We start from the raw sequence: 17,599 nt of genomic DNA on the forward strand, positions 1-17,599 counted from the left end.
CTTAGGCAGCCGCACGGCGAGCTGGTCGGGGACCGGTCTGGCGTTGGTCTGGCATCGCGGGGGCTCCCAGGTGCCGGTCGGAGCGCGCAGAAGGGGAGAGGCGGGAGCTGGACCTCCCCTGCTCACAGCAGCCTCTGCCTTTAAAGTGAGCGTGACACTACAGCCTCGCTGTGCTTCCTCAGCATCACGTGCTCCCGCCGCTCTGCGCGTGACGAGGGCCAGAGTTCAGCCCCAAAGTCTCTCTGTTTCTCACCAGTCGCCCTCTTGGATTTTGCCTTGCCTTTCTCTCTGTTCTTTTATAGCTAGATTGCAGCTTCTGCAGAAATTGGATGGTGGGAGTTGGCTCTATCAGTTTCAAATTTTGCTGCCTGGATAGTTTATTTTTCTTGTATTCTGTTATGATTGAGTCATTTTAAGCAAATAAATTTCTCACAAAAACTAAGTGAAAAAAAATGCAGGTTGTTCTCCTTTCTTTTTCTCCCTGGGGCTTTATTCAACAATATGAGTGTAGTTTTTCTTTTCTTTTCTTTTCTTTTTTCTTTTTTTTTTTTTTTATCTTGACCTCCAGGCTTGCAGCTTCATTAAAATAAATAATAATAATAGTAGTAGTAGCTGCAGCTTCTGCCAAGTGTCCATTCCCAAGCAGAATAATTCACAAATCAAAAGAGTATTTTTTACAAAGGAAAGGTGAATCTCTACTGCTCTATTAATGAGAATTAGACTATCTTACCACCCTAAAAATTGAAAAGAACTTTTGCTTTTCAGTGCCTCTTTGTGGTTGTCTTCACAGCAGCGGTATTGTACCCTTTAGGGGACAAAGTCAGGTGCTGTCCTTGTGAAAGGTTGTCAAGGTGCAGGTGAAACCTTAGAAGTCATACATTGTTTTCAATTGGAAATACGATTGTTTTGCCAGCATTTTTTCAGGAAGGCTCCAGATGTGTAAGCGTTTCTTTAAAGACATAATAAAAAGCTGTTTGCTTCTCACAGACTCAGTTTTGGGGGTTTCCATGTGGTTTTAGTTGTGTTGTTTTGTTTTAAACAGAATATTCTTTAACAGATAAAACTGGAAGGCCACATAGCTTGCTAACATTCACAACTTTCAGTTTTAAATGGTTTGGTTCTGGTAGATCTTCTATTCACTAGTAATTCCTAGTAACATCAGATTATTATTTGGGCTAGTGCTTTCAAATCAAAAAAAAAAATTGTGGAGTAATCTGGAAGTTCCCACTCTGAGTACAAGGTAGCAGTTGCCAAATGCGTGTGGATAACTGGAGCTGCATGAGGAAAGCAAGGAGTAATGCTAATAGACTCAGCTGAATTATTGTGAGTAATAAAGTGAGTAATAAAGAGACATCATAGCAAAACTGAGGGGAGAGTCAAGCTTGCAGTTCTGCATAAGACATAACAGAGGAACGACAGGACTTAAATATGAAGGTGTCTCGAAGTTGAAGACCTAGTGTTTTTCTGAGTGAAGCTGGAAGATGAAAATGTAGAGAATGGAACAAGATTGCATGTCTCATGAGGAAAAAAAAATGATTTGCAGCATTTGAGGTAAATGATAAGTTGGACAAGAACTTTAGAAGTATTGCTTGTCAACACTGGTAGTAAGAGTGGTATTTATTTTCCTTGTGATATACTCAGTTGCTGTGAAGGACTTCAAGAAGCATCTTATTTCCACTGCTGAGAGGACTGTAGAAAGTGGAAGGATGGCATGGCATGTCCAGATGCCTCAACTAGACGTCTTCCTAAATAGTGCTCATGGGATTAAAGGCTTTTTCCTCTGAAAAATTCCCCGATAGCATTACCAGTTAGCTTCTGACAATGATTAAGATCATTTTTTAGGTGTTGAGCTGGGTCATCTTTTGTTCTGTTTCCTCATTTGAAATGTAACATTTGAAAAAAGTAAAGGCAGCAAGAGTTGGTCTGCTTTGATGTTCTACTTAAAATGCACATACATAGTGAAGAGCCATGAAGATGTACAGTTTGGAGTATAAGCAAAGAACAAGTTAAAGAGATTTGGGTTACTTCTGATGGAAAGGGCATCTATGTAGTGTGTTGTAATTGTTCACCTGTGTTCAACTGTGACATAGTCTAGTCTGCTGCATTTCAAAAGTGGCTTTTACCAGAAAGATTGATTTTTTTTTTTTTTTTTTTTAATGTGCCAAATTGTTTACGTAGTTATTTGTTGCTTAGTTCCTTTAAGAGTTAAAATCACTGCTAGTATTACTATTGCAGGCCAAAGTTCACAACATGGGTTTCACATCTTTAATTACGGATGTTCTTCAGGGCAATTTTGTAACCTGAATCCTGTTTTTGGAGTTCTTCTCTATCCTCATCTCTAACAGATGCAATAGCTCATTAAGAACTTGTGCTTGCTTTTTTGTTTTTGTTTGGTTTTTGTTTTTTAATTTCTTTTCAGGGTTTATAACTCAATTCTGTTCAAGTTCTGTGTCCACCTGTTACCAAAATAAGCACCGGCTTTAACCTGCCTTTCTCTAAAGGGCCATTTGTTATCAAAATGGATAGTAAATATTCTTACCTATTTTTTGCTTGCCCTAGGCCTGTGGCAAACCAAAGCTTTTTGTTCACTTGATGTATTGAATTGTGAAACACTTATTTACATCAGACTTCCTCCTTCAGGAAGTCAGTCTCTCTGCTATTTAAGGTTATAAATGAACTTCTACAACTTGGCTAGTTACTGTAGGCAACCCATTCCTGTAAATATTGATAGTGTGCTCTGTGTGAGATATTTCAGTGTTGTGACGTGTCAGATTCGACTCTTACAATGAGATGAGAAGCTGTGTTGCTGCCCTAGGCCAGCTGTGAGGAGGCAGCTTACTGGTTCCAGCACAAGCATGTGGGAATTGTGCAGTTGTGATAACGTCGGGGCTCGGGCCAAGGAGTTCTGTAGGAAGCCGTCTTAGAAATGGATGCAGTTAAAGCAAGATTGTTTTTACACGTTGTTTACTGTAAATAAAATCCAAGAAGGATATATACAGGGACTTACCTAGTATTATTCAGACTCCTTGTAGGAAATGCATGAAAAAAGAAAAAGCAACACGAGTTGCTCATTTCTAGTCTTCCTTAAATTGCATCCATGTGGTCAGCAATCCCTGAAGATGCTTAGTGTGGAGTATAGGAAGGAAAACAGTTTAATAAAACTTGGGTTGCTTCTCAAGAAAAGAGTATTTATGCATGAGTCTATGTAGTACTGTGAGAGCCATTGCATGCTTGCAGGAAATCTATTGGTGAATATGCAGATCAATGCCCTGCAGATTCTTGCTTACAGTTTCTAATAATCTAACCCTAAAACATACCCTCAGTGATAGTAGGCCAGTAATATGCTATCCTGTTTTGTCACCGAACTTTTAAGAGGCAAGGTGGGGGCAGTAATACAGGGGAGAAAGTTACTGCTGGCTTGTTAACCAGTGTCTCATAGCGCAGAGGGATGGACGGCCTCGCTAGAGGAAACCTTGTAGAAGGTTCGGTGAACGTTTTGCTTTTGCTATGTGCTATTGACTGTAAGAGAAAAAAAAAATCTGATTTGTTCTTATATTTAGCTGATAGAATTTGCTAACAGCCTTCACGCAGGAGTGTAGCTATAGTTACAAGGAATCTTATAGTAATGCCCTAGAAAATTTTGTTCTTGGAACTCATTCTTAAAATTTATTCCTTTTTTCACATGGTTGCCATGGAAATACATGCACTGCAGAAACAGAGGTGTTTAAAATTACAAAAGAAAATTTAAAACTGTGGGAGAATTGTGAAAACTAATACTTGTTATATTTCACACAGGAAGTCTTCAACATGAGAATCTGTGGCAGTTGAGACGTTTTAGATTACTTGCTGCGTGAAATTCAGCTAGAGCTGTGGAGGCTGTTACTGCACAGATGAAGCTTAATTCCTAATTACCCACAAAACCCATCAACATATGATAATTGAGAATTCTATATGTTAACATTTCTTCACATAACCTTTTATGTATGATGCAACTTTCTATATAGGGAGCATTAAGTATTACATTTGTAAGTAATTGTATTAAACTTACTGTATTAATTTTAAGCTGATAGAATGAACTGTTCTGAATTGAAGAATAATAACTTAAAATAAGAATTATCGTATAGCAGTATTTTCAGTAGCCCAGTGCAGTACTTTCATGGCCGTGTTATACAAGGCTAAGCTGGCACTGCTTCAGAAAAGGAGCAGTTCTGCCTGGCCCCATGCGTTTGCCTGTTTCCACCTCACGTTGTCCTCTCCCTCACCCCAGCAGCAGCATTCATGTGATGAAATGAACTGGGAATTGGTTTGGATTAAGACTAGTTTTCTTTTTCCTTTCTTGCTTCTCTGCATTAGGTTTTAATCTGGCTCAATTCCCTGACCTGCTTTGGCAATCAGCCACAAAGGCGCTTTTGCTCTTTCAAGGAAGGTCACGATACAGAGACAGGAACAGACGACTGGAAGGACAGGATTGCTTTTTTGGGGAGCAGTTATTTGTACTAGCCCATATTGAACATGGAACTGCAGCCTAACAAATCAAATTGCTACTTCGTGGACTTTTAAGCCTCAAAGCATGTTGACTGTTGCAAGAAAGGAAGCAGATTTATGAATGCGTAGTGTCTAGCAGTCCGGAGTAATTCCCTTCAAAGCACACTTCAAGGACAGGAGAAAGGTACTGCAGAGACCCCTTTCCTTAAGGCAAAGCTTAGTTAACATATTCCAGAACTAACTGGATGCCAGCTGTGTTACTAGAGAACTGGAAGAAAAAATATCTACGGTAACCACAGAGAGAGAGAGTGCTAATGATCCCCTCATTTGGAAGGGAGGTTTAGGCAGGAAAGAGAGACATGCCACCGTGAAGGACCGTGCGAACACGTGCAGCTATTCGCTTTGTCTGCAATAAAGTCTTGTATATTATCAGTAAATTAGGATTTGAATAATAAACCTCAATCGGTTCATACCTTTTTCTTTTTTTAGCAGAGAAGAAGAGAGTATATAACAGAAAAATGTAGCATTTATCTGTGTGTTTCTTGGGGGGAAGGGGTCACTTTTCTCTTTTTATGAAGTATATTCATCTGTAAATTTTGATGAGGCTTGATTCTAGATTCTTTTTTAAAATGAGAAGTTTGGGGGTTTTTTAAAATCTCACCTGTATATTCTTTTTATAATCATCTATTTTTAATTTGAATTCTTAATGGTGGATAATGGTTGAAGCATATATGCAAGTATGTGAGTATGAGCAGGTACCATTGAGCAGAGCTAGGAAGACTTGATTGTGTTTATGACTGAGTAATTATTAATGTACTACATTGAATATATTTTAGTGAGATTTCAGGGATTCACACTTTAAACACGCACAGTAAACAGATCCATGTTAAGAAATACTTCAGCTTTTCTTAATTTGCACCTTAGAAGTAATAGCCTGTAATGCTGAAAAATAAAAATAATAATAAAAAAGAATTCTCCACAGAGAATTCTTAACTGCTGCAAATATGCCCTTGTAGGATGGACAAAATACTGTCTAGCTCAAAAGTTCAAAATTGTGGACAAGATTAAAATAAAATTTTACCTACCTTCTAGATCTTGAGTTCTAAAATAGAAGTCTTCTCATCCATTATCATCGCACATTGAAAGTTAATTCCTAGGTTTTTTGATTTTTGCTTTTTTGTTTTATTTTTAAAGCTCAAGGAAGATTCTTACCCACTGCAGCTGGTTAGGAGTTTGCTCTACTACTACATCATCAGTTTTTGTAGTCATTAACATTTAAACAGAAATACAAGATCAAAACCTCGCTCTTAAAGTAAAAAAAAAATATAGTAATAATAGATCAGATTCTAGATTGCGGCAGAGTCTATCGATTTTGCCTATCTGACTCTCCTGCTGTTAGAACAGAAATAAGATAAAATTATCAGAGGTCAGTTTTTCACCGCAGAGCCAGTGTGTTTCACTGCCGTGTTAAAAAAAAAGCGTCACCTGGGCAGGAACCAGGCTTCAAACTGCATTAGCCTCCCCCGTCTCCTTGTTTGTTTTGTGGGAAACGCAGCAGTTCGCTCTTTTCGATGGTCTGCTGCAATGATACTATTTTTGTTTCGGTTTAAAAATGTTTTCTAGCTAACAATGTTAACTGGAACTCAAGCTACTTCCTTGAGTATACAGTAATGTTTCATTCTCAGCCCTCTTCATTTTTAAATGCTGAACCGGATTGAGAAATGTCAGTGTAAGTCACAAGATAAGAAACGTGCAAAAGAGAAACTTAAATACATTTAAGAGAACAGGTGAACAATATAAGAATGAGCCTTGGAGCTTAGAGCCACGTTCTCCCTCGCTTCTGACACACGGTGGAGTAACTGCAGTATTCACTGAGACAGCTAAATACACCTTAAGGCTGTAAATAGTACATGTTTTTATAAAAATGAAATACACAAATATATTTACCAGAATCTCTTTGTACATCCTCCTTTTTTTCCATTAAATTAAATTTGGAGATTTAATTAAATAGTCCATTTAATTCCAGATTTCAAGTGATTATATTACAGTTTTGGAACTGAAACTGAACTGTATTTTGATAAAGGGCATTTTAAATACCAAGCAGAGACTGGCATTTAGCAAGGCAGATGGGGGTTTGTAGTGGTGCCCAGTGTTTAGTCTTAATCAGTTTAGTTCTTGCTTTTTTGCCATGAGTGCTGTCCAAATACTTCCCCCCCCCCGCTCCAAAAAATACACACACACACACGCAAAAAACCTGGATTTCTGGCTCTTGTGGGAGATGTGCTTGGGAATAACAAATACAGTGTGCATGTGAGGTGGGAGAAAAGCAAAGTAATTCATGTTACCTGTGCAGGGCTGCTCCCTCTGCAAGACCTTTCCCATGTTAAGTGCGCCTCCACTGCAGCAAGGCCTGAACCCTGCAGCTATGCTGGGATTCACTCGCTCTGAAAGTGTGTTAGGCTGGAGTACTCTCTGTAATAATCACATACGCTATTTTTGTTAACTTGTTTTTATAATCTTGCTAACTTTTCGTGTAAATGCTAACCCATATAACAATAAAACAAAACTATTGTATGGTTATATTAATAACAAAGCTCTTGTTTGCCACACATCTCTTTTTCAGAGCAGAGCAACAGGTGTAATCAACAAGGATGTAATTTTTTTTTTTTTAATACCTCTTTGTATGCTAGCTTTACTGAGGAACCGCAGGATCTGGAGTTGAGATTTAAGCTGTGGGCTTCCACCTGTCAGAGAGGAAGTGAGGAGCAGTGATCCCTCCAACCTGGAAGTGCTAGCCTTGAGTTCCAGGGTTTTTTTGGCAGGGGGAGGGTTCACCCTTTCCCTCCCAGGGTGCTCTTTTGAGCTCATTTTCATTACACTGTGACTACATGGGTTTAGTTGCGTGCAAAATCAGGTTTGTCTGAACAGGAGCTTTTGGCCAGTAACAGTCAAGATAGGTAACAAATTCTGTGTAATGGAGTTGCAGTGGGTGTTTCCAGGACTGTCCTGACTTAGTGGGTGGGCTGAGTAATTCAAGTGGCAAGATTTTATTACATATTTTACATATTTCTATCCTGCTCTTTACTGCCCTTAAAAATCTCTGTTGGTATGCTTTCTTGCTTATCACCATTTTCCCCTTTGAGTGCAGCTCTCCTTAGGCCAAGTCTCGCATCGTCCGTGATACCCAAGGGAGCATCTCACATACTCCTTGCCCAGCTGCATGTGCACCTGTAGATTTCTTTTTACTAAACTTTTACCTGAAACAGGCAGTGGTATTAAAAAAAAAAAAAAAAGTTATTTTAAGACTTTCACTTTTAACTCCCAACCTGTTTTCTTAAGACCTTTTCCTGAATCTCCCCAGATTTCCCACTACGTGCTTTGGGTGTTTGCATTTCATAAACTTGCTTCTGCTGCTGGTGATTCTTCTTGCTGGCCATGAGAAGAGAGGTCAGTGGTGTGTGTTTGTGCGTTGCCAGTCCTGGCACCTTCATGCGGCCTCAGCTGCGGCAGCTGGGTGCTTGCTGACCCCTCCAGTGGCCCTCCTTGTGCCAGGGGTGCTATTGCTGCTCTGCCCTCCGCTGTCAACAGCTTGCTTTCTTGGGCAACAACTTTTCCTCCTTTAGTTTCAACCTTCTTCACTCCAACTCTACCGTATCGTGGAAACCAGGCTGGAGAGCTTCTGTTTGCTGATCTCCGCATGCACTCCTCGCATCATCATCATCTTCATGCTGCTCAGCCATACGAGTGATTCTTCGTTCTTCAGTGCTTATGGGAATCTGTATACCAAGATCTGTTTCCTGGGTTCTTTTTTTAAAGTCTCACTAAATTAAATCATTCGTTTACGACAAACATAAAGTTTTCAAGAATGTATTCCAGCTTGCATACAGTAACTTCGCTGGGGAGGGTTAGTCTTTCCCAAGGGACTTTGCTCTGTTGCCTAACGGGTCTAGAATTTGATTGTGAATTATTTTGAAGATTGCTTACCATTTCCGAGCTAGCCACCACATGCTATGCAATCTGTCACATGCTGTCTTTGGAACAAAGTGATAAGCAGTTGGAAAATCACCTGGTTACAGGTTTTATTGTGATCCAGCATGGTGCGATGAAGATAGCTATAGTTTTGTTAACAGCAATTCCACGGATATTTGTTCCTTGGAATAGACGCATTATTAAAGAGGACAGCTTAATCTCTCTTGAGGTTTTGTAAACTATGTTTATTTCTGTGATACATCATCCTTTTTCATACTGAATTTAGCTGCTTTTTTTTTTTTTTTTTTTTTTCCTTTTTTCATTTGGTACTTTCTGCTCAACTGTTCTGTGATTATTTAGCATGAGTCATTCTGTCTGTGTGGGAAAGGTCTGCTTTACTCTGGAGTTGGCTTCTGAGTGGGGAGGGGAAAGAGGGGGGAATATATTTGTGTTTTCTATGTGTTTGTTGTGGAAATGCATAAAACTTTTTTTTTTCTCTTTCTTTTCTTCTCTTCATCATCTCATCTGTGTGGGTGAATGTTCCTGCAAACCTTTGGGGAACCTATAGAGACCTTTGGTATGCTCATTCTTTCATTAGAGCCCAAAGTCACAGATACTAGCAACAGTTTAAAGACCAGAAGAGCCAACAGAAGTCACATCTTAACATAATGGCTAAAAAATGTGCACTTGCGGAAAACTTCTAAGTCATCATTTAATGCTTCTTTGGGTCATCACAGTGATGCTAGCAACCACTACCAACCAGTTAGCATAAATTTTTTATCTATACCCAAAAAGTAGGTATAAAATGTTATCTTGTAGCAAGAGCGGATGTTTGGAGATTCAGATGTAATTTTCAAAAGCATCTATCCTTTTTCAGATTCGAAGTCCCATTTTCAGAATGGGACTTCAGTGCACAGTTGCCTAAATTGGCTGGTACCAGGCTTTAGGAGCCAAGGGGACTTCTGAAAATGAGAGCTAGGCTTCCAGGACGCTTACAGGTTTCTTTAAAACTTTGAGCCCCTTTTCATTGAGGAGAGAATGTAATTACTCTAACATACATCACACAATGTGAAGTGTTTTTTAAGATGTAGATTTTAGCAATAAAAAAAATATGCCTTGAGGTAGATTTATTTTGAAAATACATGTTCAGAGCTGCTTTGGAAGAAAATGGACAAAAGTAGAGCAAGGTAGAAGATCTGTGTTCTTCTTGATGTTATAAAAGGTTTTTTTTCTCTTCAACAATTTGAGTATTTCCAGCTGGATTCCATATTTTTTTTCATAAACAGCATTCTTTATCCCTTAATCAGAACAGAGACGGAGATGATTACATGTAAATGGTGTAGTATATTTGCAATTAGATTTCAGTGTAAAAGATGTGGAAATTTAAAATATTTTTTTCATTTGAACAATGGAAGTTGCATGAGGGATATTTAAGACTGAAAATGTACTGGAATAACATGATTATTCTTTGTATACTCGGGGAAAAAAATGAAACAAAACTATTTCATGTTTTTGTTGTGTTTCTACAGTGTTAAAGCAAAGTTAATGCTCTTATCTAAGCTACAGCTGCTTAAGTTTGAAGGCTCAGCTTTTTGTGAGTCTTAATGATCATCTTAATTTTTATCATGTCATTTAGATAATGTTCATGTTACTTTGACAGAAACTAAATTTTAAAAAGCCATAGCAAAGTCATGATCTCTCTTGTCCTAGTGGAAGAGGGACCATCAGTCATTACTTTGGCCACTCTTAGGTTCTCTTTTTGTAGTAGGAAATTATTTCATGCCATAGGAAATCCTACTCTTTTCTAAAATGGGAATCGCTAAAAGTCATTAAATGAGTAACCTCTGCAATTTAAAAACAATATAAATATTTTTCCCACTTGGGATAAATGTATCAAACTTTATACTGATTATTGCCTAAATCCTGATAACTCTCAGTGCATTTTCATATCAATCCTGATAACTCTCAGTGCATTTTCATATCAATTTAAAATAATTCCTTTGATGTAAACTGTGTTTTCTTAGCCCATGTATCCCTAAGTTAGAGGTAATAAATATGTTCCTTATCTCTGATATTGCTTCTTTCTCTATAACTAAAATTGCTGATTGGGTATTATATTTTAAACATAAATAAATATATTTTAAACAATTCTACCATAACTTCTGACAGTTTTTCTGAAATTGCCCTTGTACTGATACTTCTCCATCAGAGCCCATGACAGTCGGAGCCATAAAACTCCCTTGAGTATTTTGCTACAGTTGAGTGCCTCGTCCCCTAGCACAGTCAGAAAAGCAAAGCAAAAAAATTCATGACTGGAGCCTGCTCCTGGGCTTCTGTTGTTTTCAGCGCTACTGAAGCTGTACCACTACTAAGGCAGTGACCCAGGAATTTTTCAGAAGTCTTCTCTGTAGACAGAAGTCTTCTCTGAGAAGAGAAGCACTAAAATACTCCAATTCATCAGATAATTGTTTACAACCAGTCATAAAGCTAAATTTCGTGAGCATCAGAAGCTAAAACGCAGTTACTAAAACATTTATTTCTAGACTTTGCCTGGAATAATCTTAGCACGTTTCTGAATATTTTTAGAAATTGCTTATGGTGAAATATAGTCCAGAAAATCCAACATTATTAATGTTATATTATGTGAAATGATTCAGAGAATGCACAACTGGTATGATGTTTTATTCTCAATTTTGTGACTCTTTCGAAATCACAGCAATGCCTGAAACCCTTTTGTTTATGACTGTGCATTAAGTAATCTACACTGACCTGCTTGATAATTGGTATTCAAAAAAAAAGAACTATTGAAAGATTATCTGAATAAAATATATTGTGCACATTTTAAACAGCCATTGCTATTATTTCATTGCTATAATCTCAATGCAAAATTAATATTAAAAGTATTTGTTCTTTGACTGTGGGCATATCTAATGTTCAGTGTTGTTGTAGCCCTTTGTTTTGTCTTTGCTTGCAGTAATGCTGTGCGTATGGTACCTGAGCTTGCAAACAGCCTTTAAATAAAGGTGATGGTTGGAAAAAGCAATGAGAACAACATAATGATCAATCTGTTATAAGAAAAAGTAACTCCTAATGAAAAAAAAAAGTCTCTCTTTGTGCCATGGTGATTTATAAATGTCATTTATCCTTTTAAGAAAGTTATATCACCTTAAAGCCTGCTTGCATGTACAGTTTTGTGAGTTATTAGAGTTGAAGTAGTTTAATTTGTGTAGAGTGACATAGTTAGTCCAAAAAGCTTAGACATTACCTTGAGACATTGTAGACGTTTTAGAGACATTGATGCTCACCTTCATGAAGAATGAAGTTGATGAAGTTTATATAATTTGTTAAAGAAGCAACTCCATCATATCCATGAAGTACATTAATAAGAATGTAATTTTTTGTGTATTTTCAGTGAAAGAGTTCCTAGCCAAAGCCAAAGAAGATTTTTTAAGAAAATGGGAGAGTCCCCCTCAGGTATAAAACATTTAAGCATTCAGTAATTTCCTCTGTTGCAATTTTTTTTAAAATAATGTATTATCAGTCTGTGATGAACAAGACAGAAAGCTGAGTTAAGTTTCATTCAATTTTCAAGAGAGTTTCCATTTTGAATGTCTGTGTTGTCACCGAAGTTATGATCAGCAAAGATTCATATTTCTTATCTTGATTTGAACCAGGAGCTGGTGAAATAGTCATACTGAACAACAACTTGCCTGTACCCAGAACGATGTTTACAGTCAGCCTGACAAGGCTCAAAATTTATTGATATGTTTCAGCTGAGTCTATAATACTAAGCTTTGGCAAATCTGTAATTTACCTTGCTAATAATTGCCTGATAGTATTAAGGAGGAGTCTACCACATGGGGTGCGAGGGCAGGTTAAGGAACTTGTGAGAGGGAAATATTTAAAAATCTGAACTTTTTTTTTAAATCAGTGCTTGAAATGCTATAGTAATGAGTAGTTGGGAAAATTTACTTAATGATGTGATGTGTAAACAACTTGTATGTATGTCTCTCTAGAACTTGGTTTAAGGATGTTGCAGGCTCTGAAATGCTTATTTGTGATTATTTATCTGTATGTTAAATTCTTGAGCTATTTACAGCTAAATTCTTATGAAGCATGTATCATCTTTGTTGATGAATTACAGTATTGCAGAATTACCTTTTCTGTTTTAATCAGTATAGTATCAAATCTCTTAATGTAATTTCATGCCTATAAAATTTTAGTAACATTGCAGTTGGCTCTAGGTTCTCATCTGTGATAAATGCAATTTTACCCAACCCTCTTTCATAAATGATAACATTGCATGTAGTTAAAATTGTCTTTGGGGTACTAGTTTATAAATAATATCATTATATCCTTCTACATATAGAACACTGCTGGCCTAGATGATTTTGAGAGGCAAAAAACTCTTGGAACAGGATCATTCGGGAGAGTTATGTTGGTGAAACATAAATCCACAGAACAGTATTATGCTATGAAGATACTGGACAAACAGAAGGTTGGTGTAATTTATAGCGTTTTTTCTGGTGCAAGTGGTAGTTTTAGAAGCAGAATGTGTAGAGTTTGCAAATGTGCATCTGATCTGACAAAAAATGTTATATCGTTCTTTTTTTCTGTGCTGCCACAGTGAACCTTTCCTGCTTTTGTGGTGCTTTTTGTTTGGCCTTTGAGTTTCTTTGATTTTGTAATGTGTTGTATTTTTTTTCCTCGCTGCTGGGAATTTTAATTCATTTTCTTTGTTTTTATTCAACAAATGAACTGACTGCTTCTGTGGGAGCTGATGAACTTAGGAAAAAGGCTTTATGGGTCCATGTATATGTGTTTACTGCTATTTTGGATTATTGAGGCCACAAGAAAGCACTATTAGAATTTGTTGAATGAGCTAGGATGAATTTTCCTGCCATTGTTACTTTGCTGCACTTGCAGCACAGTAGAATGGATACATATAGGAACATAAGACCAAAGCAAATAAAATAGAGAAAGCATTATCTTTTAAACAGTTGACTTTCTTTTTTAGCCAGCATATTCAGTAATTTGAGTTGTATACAATTTTTACCACAGCTAGTAGCATTAATGACAGGTAAGAGGCTATGGTGAGTAGTGTCCTAGGCATTAATAAAATATCAGTTAAATTCTTTGTTTAGGTTTTGTAAGCTGGCCTGCATATTCTTTAGCAGAAAGTGTTGGGTTTTTTTGTTTGTTTTGTTTTTTTTTTTTTACACTGTTAGCACATGACTCAAGAATTTTGGAAGACTCTTTGAATCTGGAGTTCTAAAAATTTTCATTTGTGAACTGTAATTTAACAAATACTGGTTGCTTGAATCATTGCTTTTCCATTCTCTATCCAATAGGGTATTAATTTTTTGTATGCACAAGTACTTAATATTCCTGTTGCATCTATAGTGATTGCTTAGATAGCAAAAGATCCTCAATTTCTTTTTAGAATTGTTCTTCTCTTTCCCTCAATGTGCATTAATGGCTGTTTAGAAAGAGAAAAGAATCACAGAATCATGTCACCACAGCAATGCACATATCTTGGGAGGCCTCAGAGCAAACAGCTATCACACGGTAGATATTAGCTATGTTGAAGATTGAAATGCTGCAGTCTGAATCTGTATTGTTACTCCACTCCATTTTTTTTCCTGAAAGTGTATTACTCTTTTAGTTAAGTAAGCAGTGTCATTAGAAGTTTAAATTTTAAATAGAATAGAATTTTGGAATAAGTACACAGTTAAGAAATTTATTTAGTTTTTAATAGTTTTGACAAGTTTTTCAGAAGTGCATTATTAACTCAGTTTCTTAGGTCCTCAACATAACTTTTCTTACTTTATAGGGCACTATATGCTTTTTCTTTTATATAACAAGTTAAGTTAAAAATCATATTACGAAAATACTGATCTGGCAAAGTGGGCTTTAATAATCAGAAAAGGTTAAAATGAAATTAACAGCACTGCATTGATTTGAACTCTTGCACTCATGCATTTTGACCTTCCTGAGTAATGTTATATAACGGAGCCGTGGCAGCAGCTTAATCAAAGCAGTTTCCCTGAGTGGCCGTTCCAGTATTCCTTAAATGTGATTCTTCAGCAGCTTTGTCTCACTTGCTGTCCTTCTGTACAAGGAGTGGTCTGGTGTCCTGGACCTGGAATAACGTGCTGTGTGATTACAGACTCCTTTAAAAGCGTAAGACAAAAAGCCAAAATAAATTTGTCTATTCAACATCTATTCTGGTGTTTTTTGACTTTGCAAATCTTATTTTTTGCAACTTTAGCTTTCTCCTGTGGCAATATTTTCTAACTCCTATTTTAAAAGGCAGAAAATACCAAATTAGCTTTAAAAGGAATGCCAGCATACTACAGCTGCAAGACTGACAGTCCAGGCCATTTAGGCCATGTCGCCTGCACTTTTCGCGGTGTGGCTGATCGAATCCTGACAGAAGCTGGGTCAAAAGCAAGGAGTGATGAACGTCCCACTGCTGCAGGGAGAGCTCACTGCCAAATTGCATTTTTAAACCTTTTTTCTTTGAACTGTTTTTCAGGAGTGGCTGAGTCTTTCAGTGGAACAATTTAGGAGATGGTGTTATTCTTCAGAAAACTGTCATAAAAATAGATTTAAAATATGGGCTATATGTTTTATGATGTTAATTAAACTCATTGCTCAGTCTAAAATAAATTGGAACGCTATAGCTATAATATCTGGTAAAAACAAAACTCACAGTCTTCTATTAGAAAATGAGATGCATTTTCATGCTGAGCAGATGTCTGAAGTGTTTGTTTAAATAATGCATTGCAAACACTTTTTCAACTCACTTTGGCTGACATATATTCATATCTATAGGTGTGTATATTATAAATGTATGCATGTATTAACTTCAGTTAATTTATTAGTAAATGGTTATCACAATTTCTACAATTTGGATATGACAGAAAATATGGAGATGTTTGAAATTAAGACAACGTGAGGAACTGCCTATAACTTTTTCATTCACATTCTACTAGAAACAAGAGACAGTGTGTCAAGCTTTAAAACCACGTAAACAGTAACATATTTGCCTGTCTGTTTAGTTTAGGGAAGATGTCCGTGCATGCCAGTTACGAGGCTGGCTTTGCTGCAGTGCTGGGGTTGGGACTCGGCTCTTAGGCGCCCGCAGGCCCTGTGCTGCGGCAGCCCTGGCCGCGGGCCCCGCGCTGCAGCGCGGCCGCAGGGACCAGCGCGGGGGGCCGAGGGCGCCTCCGTCCCCAAAGCCACGGCCGGCCCTCACGCAGCCGCTGAGGAAGCGGGACGTGCCCTTGCCAACGAGCCTCATCGCAGGGTTTGCCTGTCTGCTGGCTCTCAGTGAGGTTCAACTAAGAGCCTGGCATGGGGGAAAGAAATGTCTCTTTAGCCTAGCTAGCACATCCTTGGGATTCTTGGAAATAGCCCAGATTTGCTTGAGCATTCATTCTTCCCTTCCTCCCTGTTTTTGGAGTTGCTGTGTTGCTGTTCTAGTTTATCTTAGGAGACTATAGAGAAGGTCCAGCTGCTGTATTACAAACAGGAAAAAAATCTTAGTGCTGTTTTATTGGAGGAAAGTTTACTTTCTCTTTTTAATTGTGAGAACTGTTCTTTGGCCTTTATTTCCTGTCAGTCATTCCCTGAAAAAATACACGGCTATATTTCTCTTTCAAAAGAGTCCACCAGTTTCAGCAGCTACATTCTCTGGAGGATTCACTAGTTGGTGATCGTAAAGGAAGGGTCTGTCTAGAATCACATTAAAATAAGATGTTAAGCCTGAATGCAAAATGGATGGGCCAGTTCTGCGTCCCTTTCTTATCCGATCTTACCCTCGGTTCATCAGGATATAAAAAAATAAAAAGAAATGCAGCGTATGTCGATGTAGCCGGCAGCGCTGTGTGTAGGGTTGTTACTCCTTCCTTTGCCTGCCTTTGTTTAGCCTGTCTGTAAGGTAGTGCTGCTTAGTGAGTTTCGTTACGGAATTGCTTTTGGAAAGAAAACTTGGTTAACCAAAGCTCAGACATATATAGGTACTACCTTTTGTCCCTAAAAGAGAGTTAATTTTAAACACAGTTTCAGTCAGGGTTGGTATATCTTGCTAATCTGTCATTTATAGCTGTTAGATTTGATTTCCAGATACCAAAAACCAATGACTTGTTTTGATCAGCCTCGTAGATTTTCTTGTCTCTTCTATTCAAAGTATTTTTTTAAAAAAAAATAACAAAACCACCTTGGGTCTCCTGCCACTCTCAAAATAAGATATAGATAAAATGGGTGATAGAGATTAAGTAAAATGGAGGAAAAAAAAGAAATTACGCAACTGATTATGACAAGAAACTAAATTCTTAATTGCTGAGGAAGAGCAGTGATCAGAATTCTGCTACTTGCCCATGGTAGCTTAGCATTGTAATGAATACCTAGGAAAAAGTAGTATATCATTTCTTTCCTTTTTTTTTTCCTCCCACATAGAGAATTCCTAATTAAATGTCTGGCATGGTTTTCTGTGTTCTTAGCAAAAGGTCCAAAGATCAAATCAATTTTATTGCACTATCATCTTGCTGTAGAAGCATTTCCATAAGGAAAGCAAGTAGTTCTTAAGAGTACGTAAAGAAATATTTTCCTAACTGATTCTTTTACTCTGTATGGTGAAAAAGACTATTCCTAGAGTCACGTGCAAACCACATTCCAGGAGTACAACTCTTGAGAATGTTCTTAGACTTTTTAATATTTTCTTAGTGTTGTTATTAAAGTGATAAACCTAAAGTTTTTTAGCTCTCTGTAGAGTTAAGAGCTTACCTTCAAGTAATTGAATTACACTGAAAATTTAATAAAAAATTATAAAATGCCACGGTTAAAGTGAAGATTGTGTTTTCCTTTTCTAGGTTGTAAAACTGAAACAAATAGAACACACGCTGAATGAAAAGAGAATATTACAAGCAGTGAACTTTCCTTTCCTTGTAAGACTGGAGTATTCTTTTAAGGTAATCATTATTTTGAAAGTAGTTGTTTGAGTTTCAGGGAGATGCATGCTCAAACTTTGGCATAATACGTTAACTGGACGATACAACAATTTCACAGAAAATGAGCAAGAATTCAATCAATAATTTATTTAACATCCTTTAGAAATGGTTAATGCAAAATTAATTTTCCT

At 37.3% G+C, this 17,599-nt stretch overlaps 1 protein-coding gene across 2 annotated transcripts in view; it reads left to right on the top strand.

Moving 5' to 3' along the window:
* Window positions 1-17,599, top strand: part of PRKACB (protein kinase cAMP-activated catalytic subunit beta) — a 79,794-nt gene that overhangs the window by 40,837 nt on the left and 21,358 nt on the right. For both annotated transcript variants that reach the window (XM_062580993.1, XM_062580994.1), the window contains exons 2-4: window positions 11,867-11,928; window positions 12,824-12,952; window positions 17,331-17,429. In XM_062580993.1, the coding sequence (XP_062436977.1) occupies window positions 11,867-11,928; window positions 12,824-12,952; window positions 17,331-17,429 (290 nt within the window). The remainder of the gene's footprint in view (window positions 1-11,866; window positions 11,929-12,823; window positions 12,953-17,330; window positions 17,430-17,599) is intronic.

This window comes from Rhea pennata, chromosome 8 (assembly GCF_028389875.1).
Source record: "Rhea pennata isolate bPtePen1 chromosome 8, bPtePen1.pri, whole genome shotgun sequence".
NCBI lineage: Eukaryota > Metazoa > Chordata > Aves > Rheiformes > Rheidae > Rhea > Rhea pennata.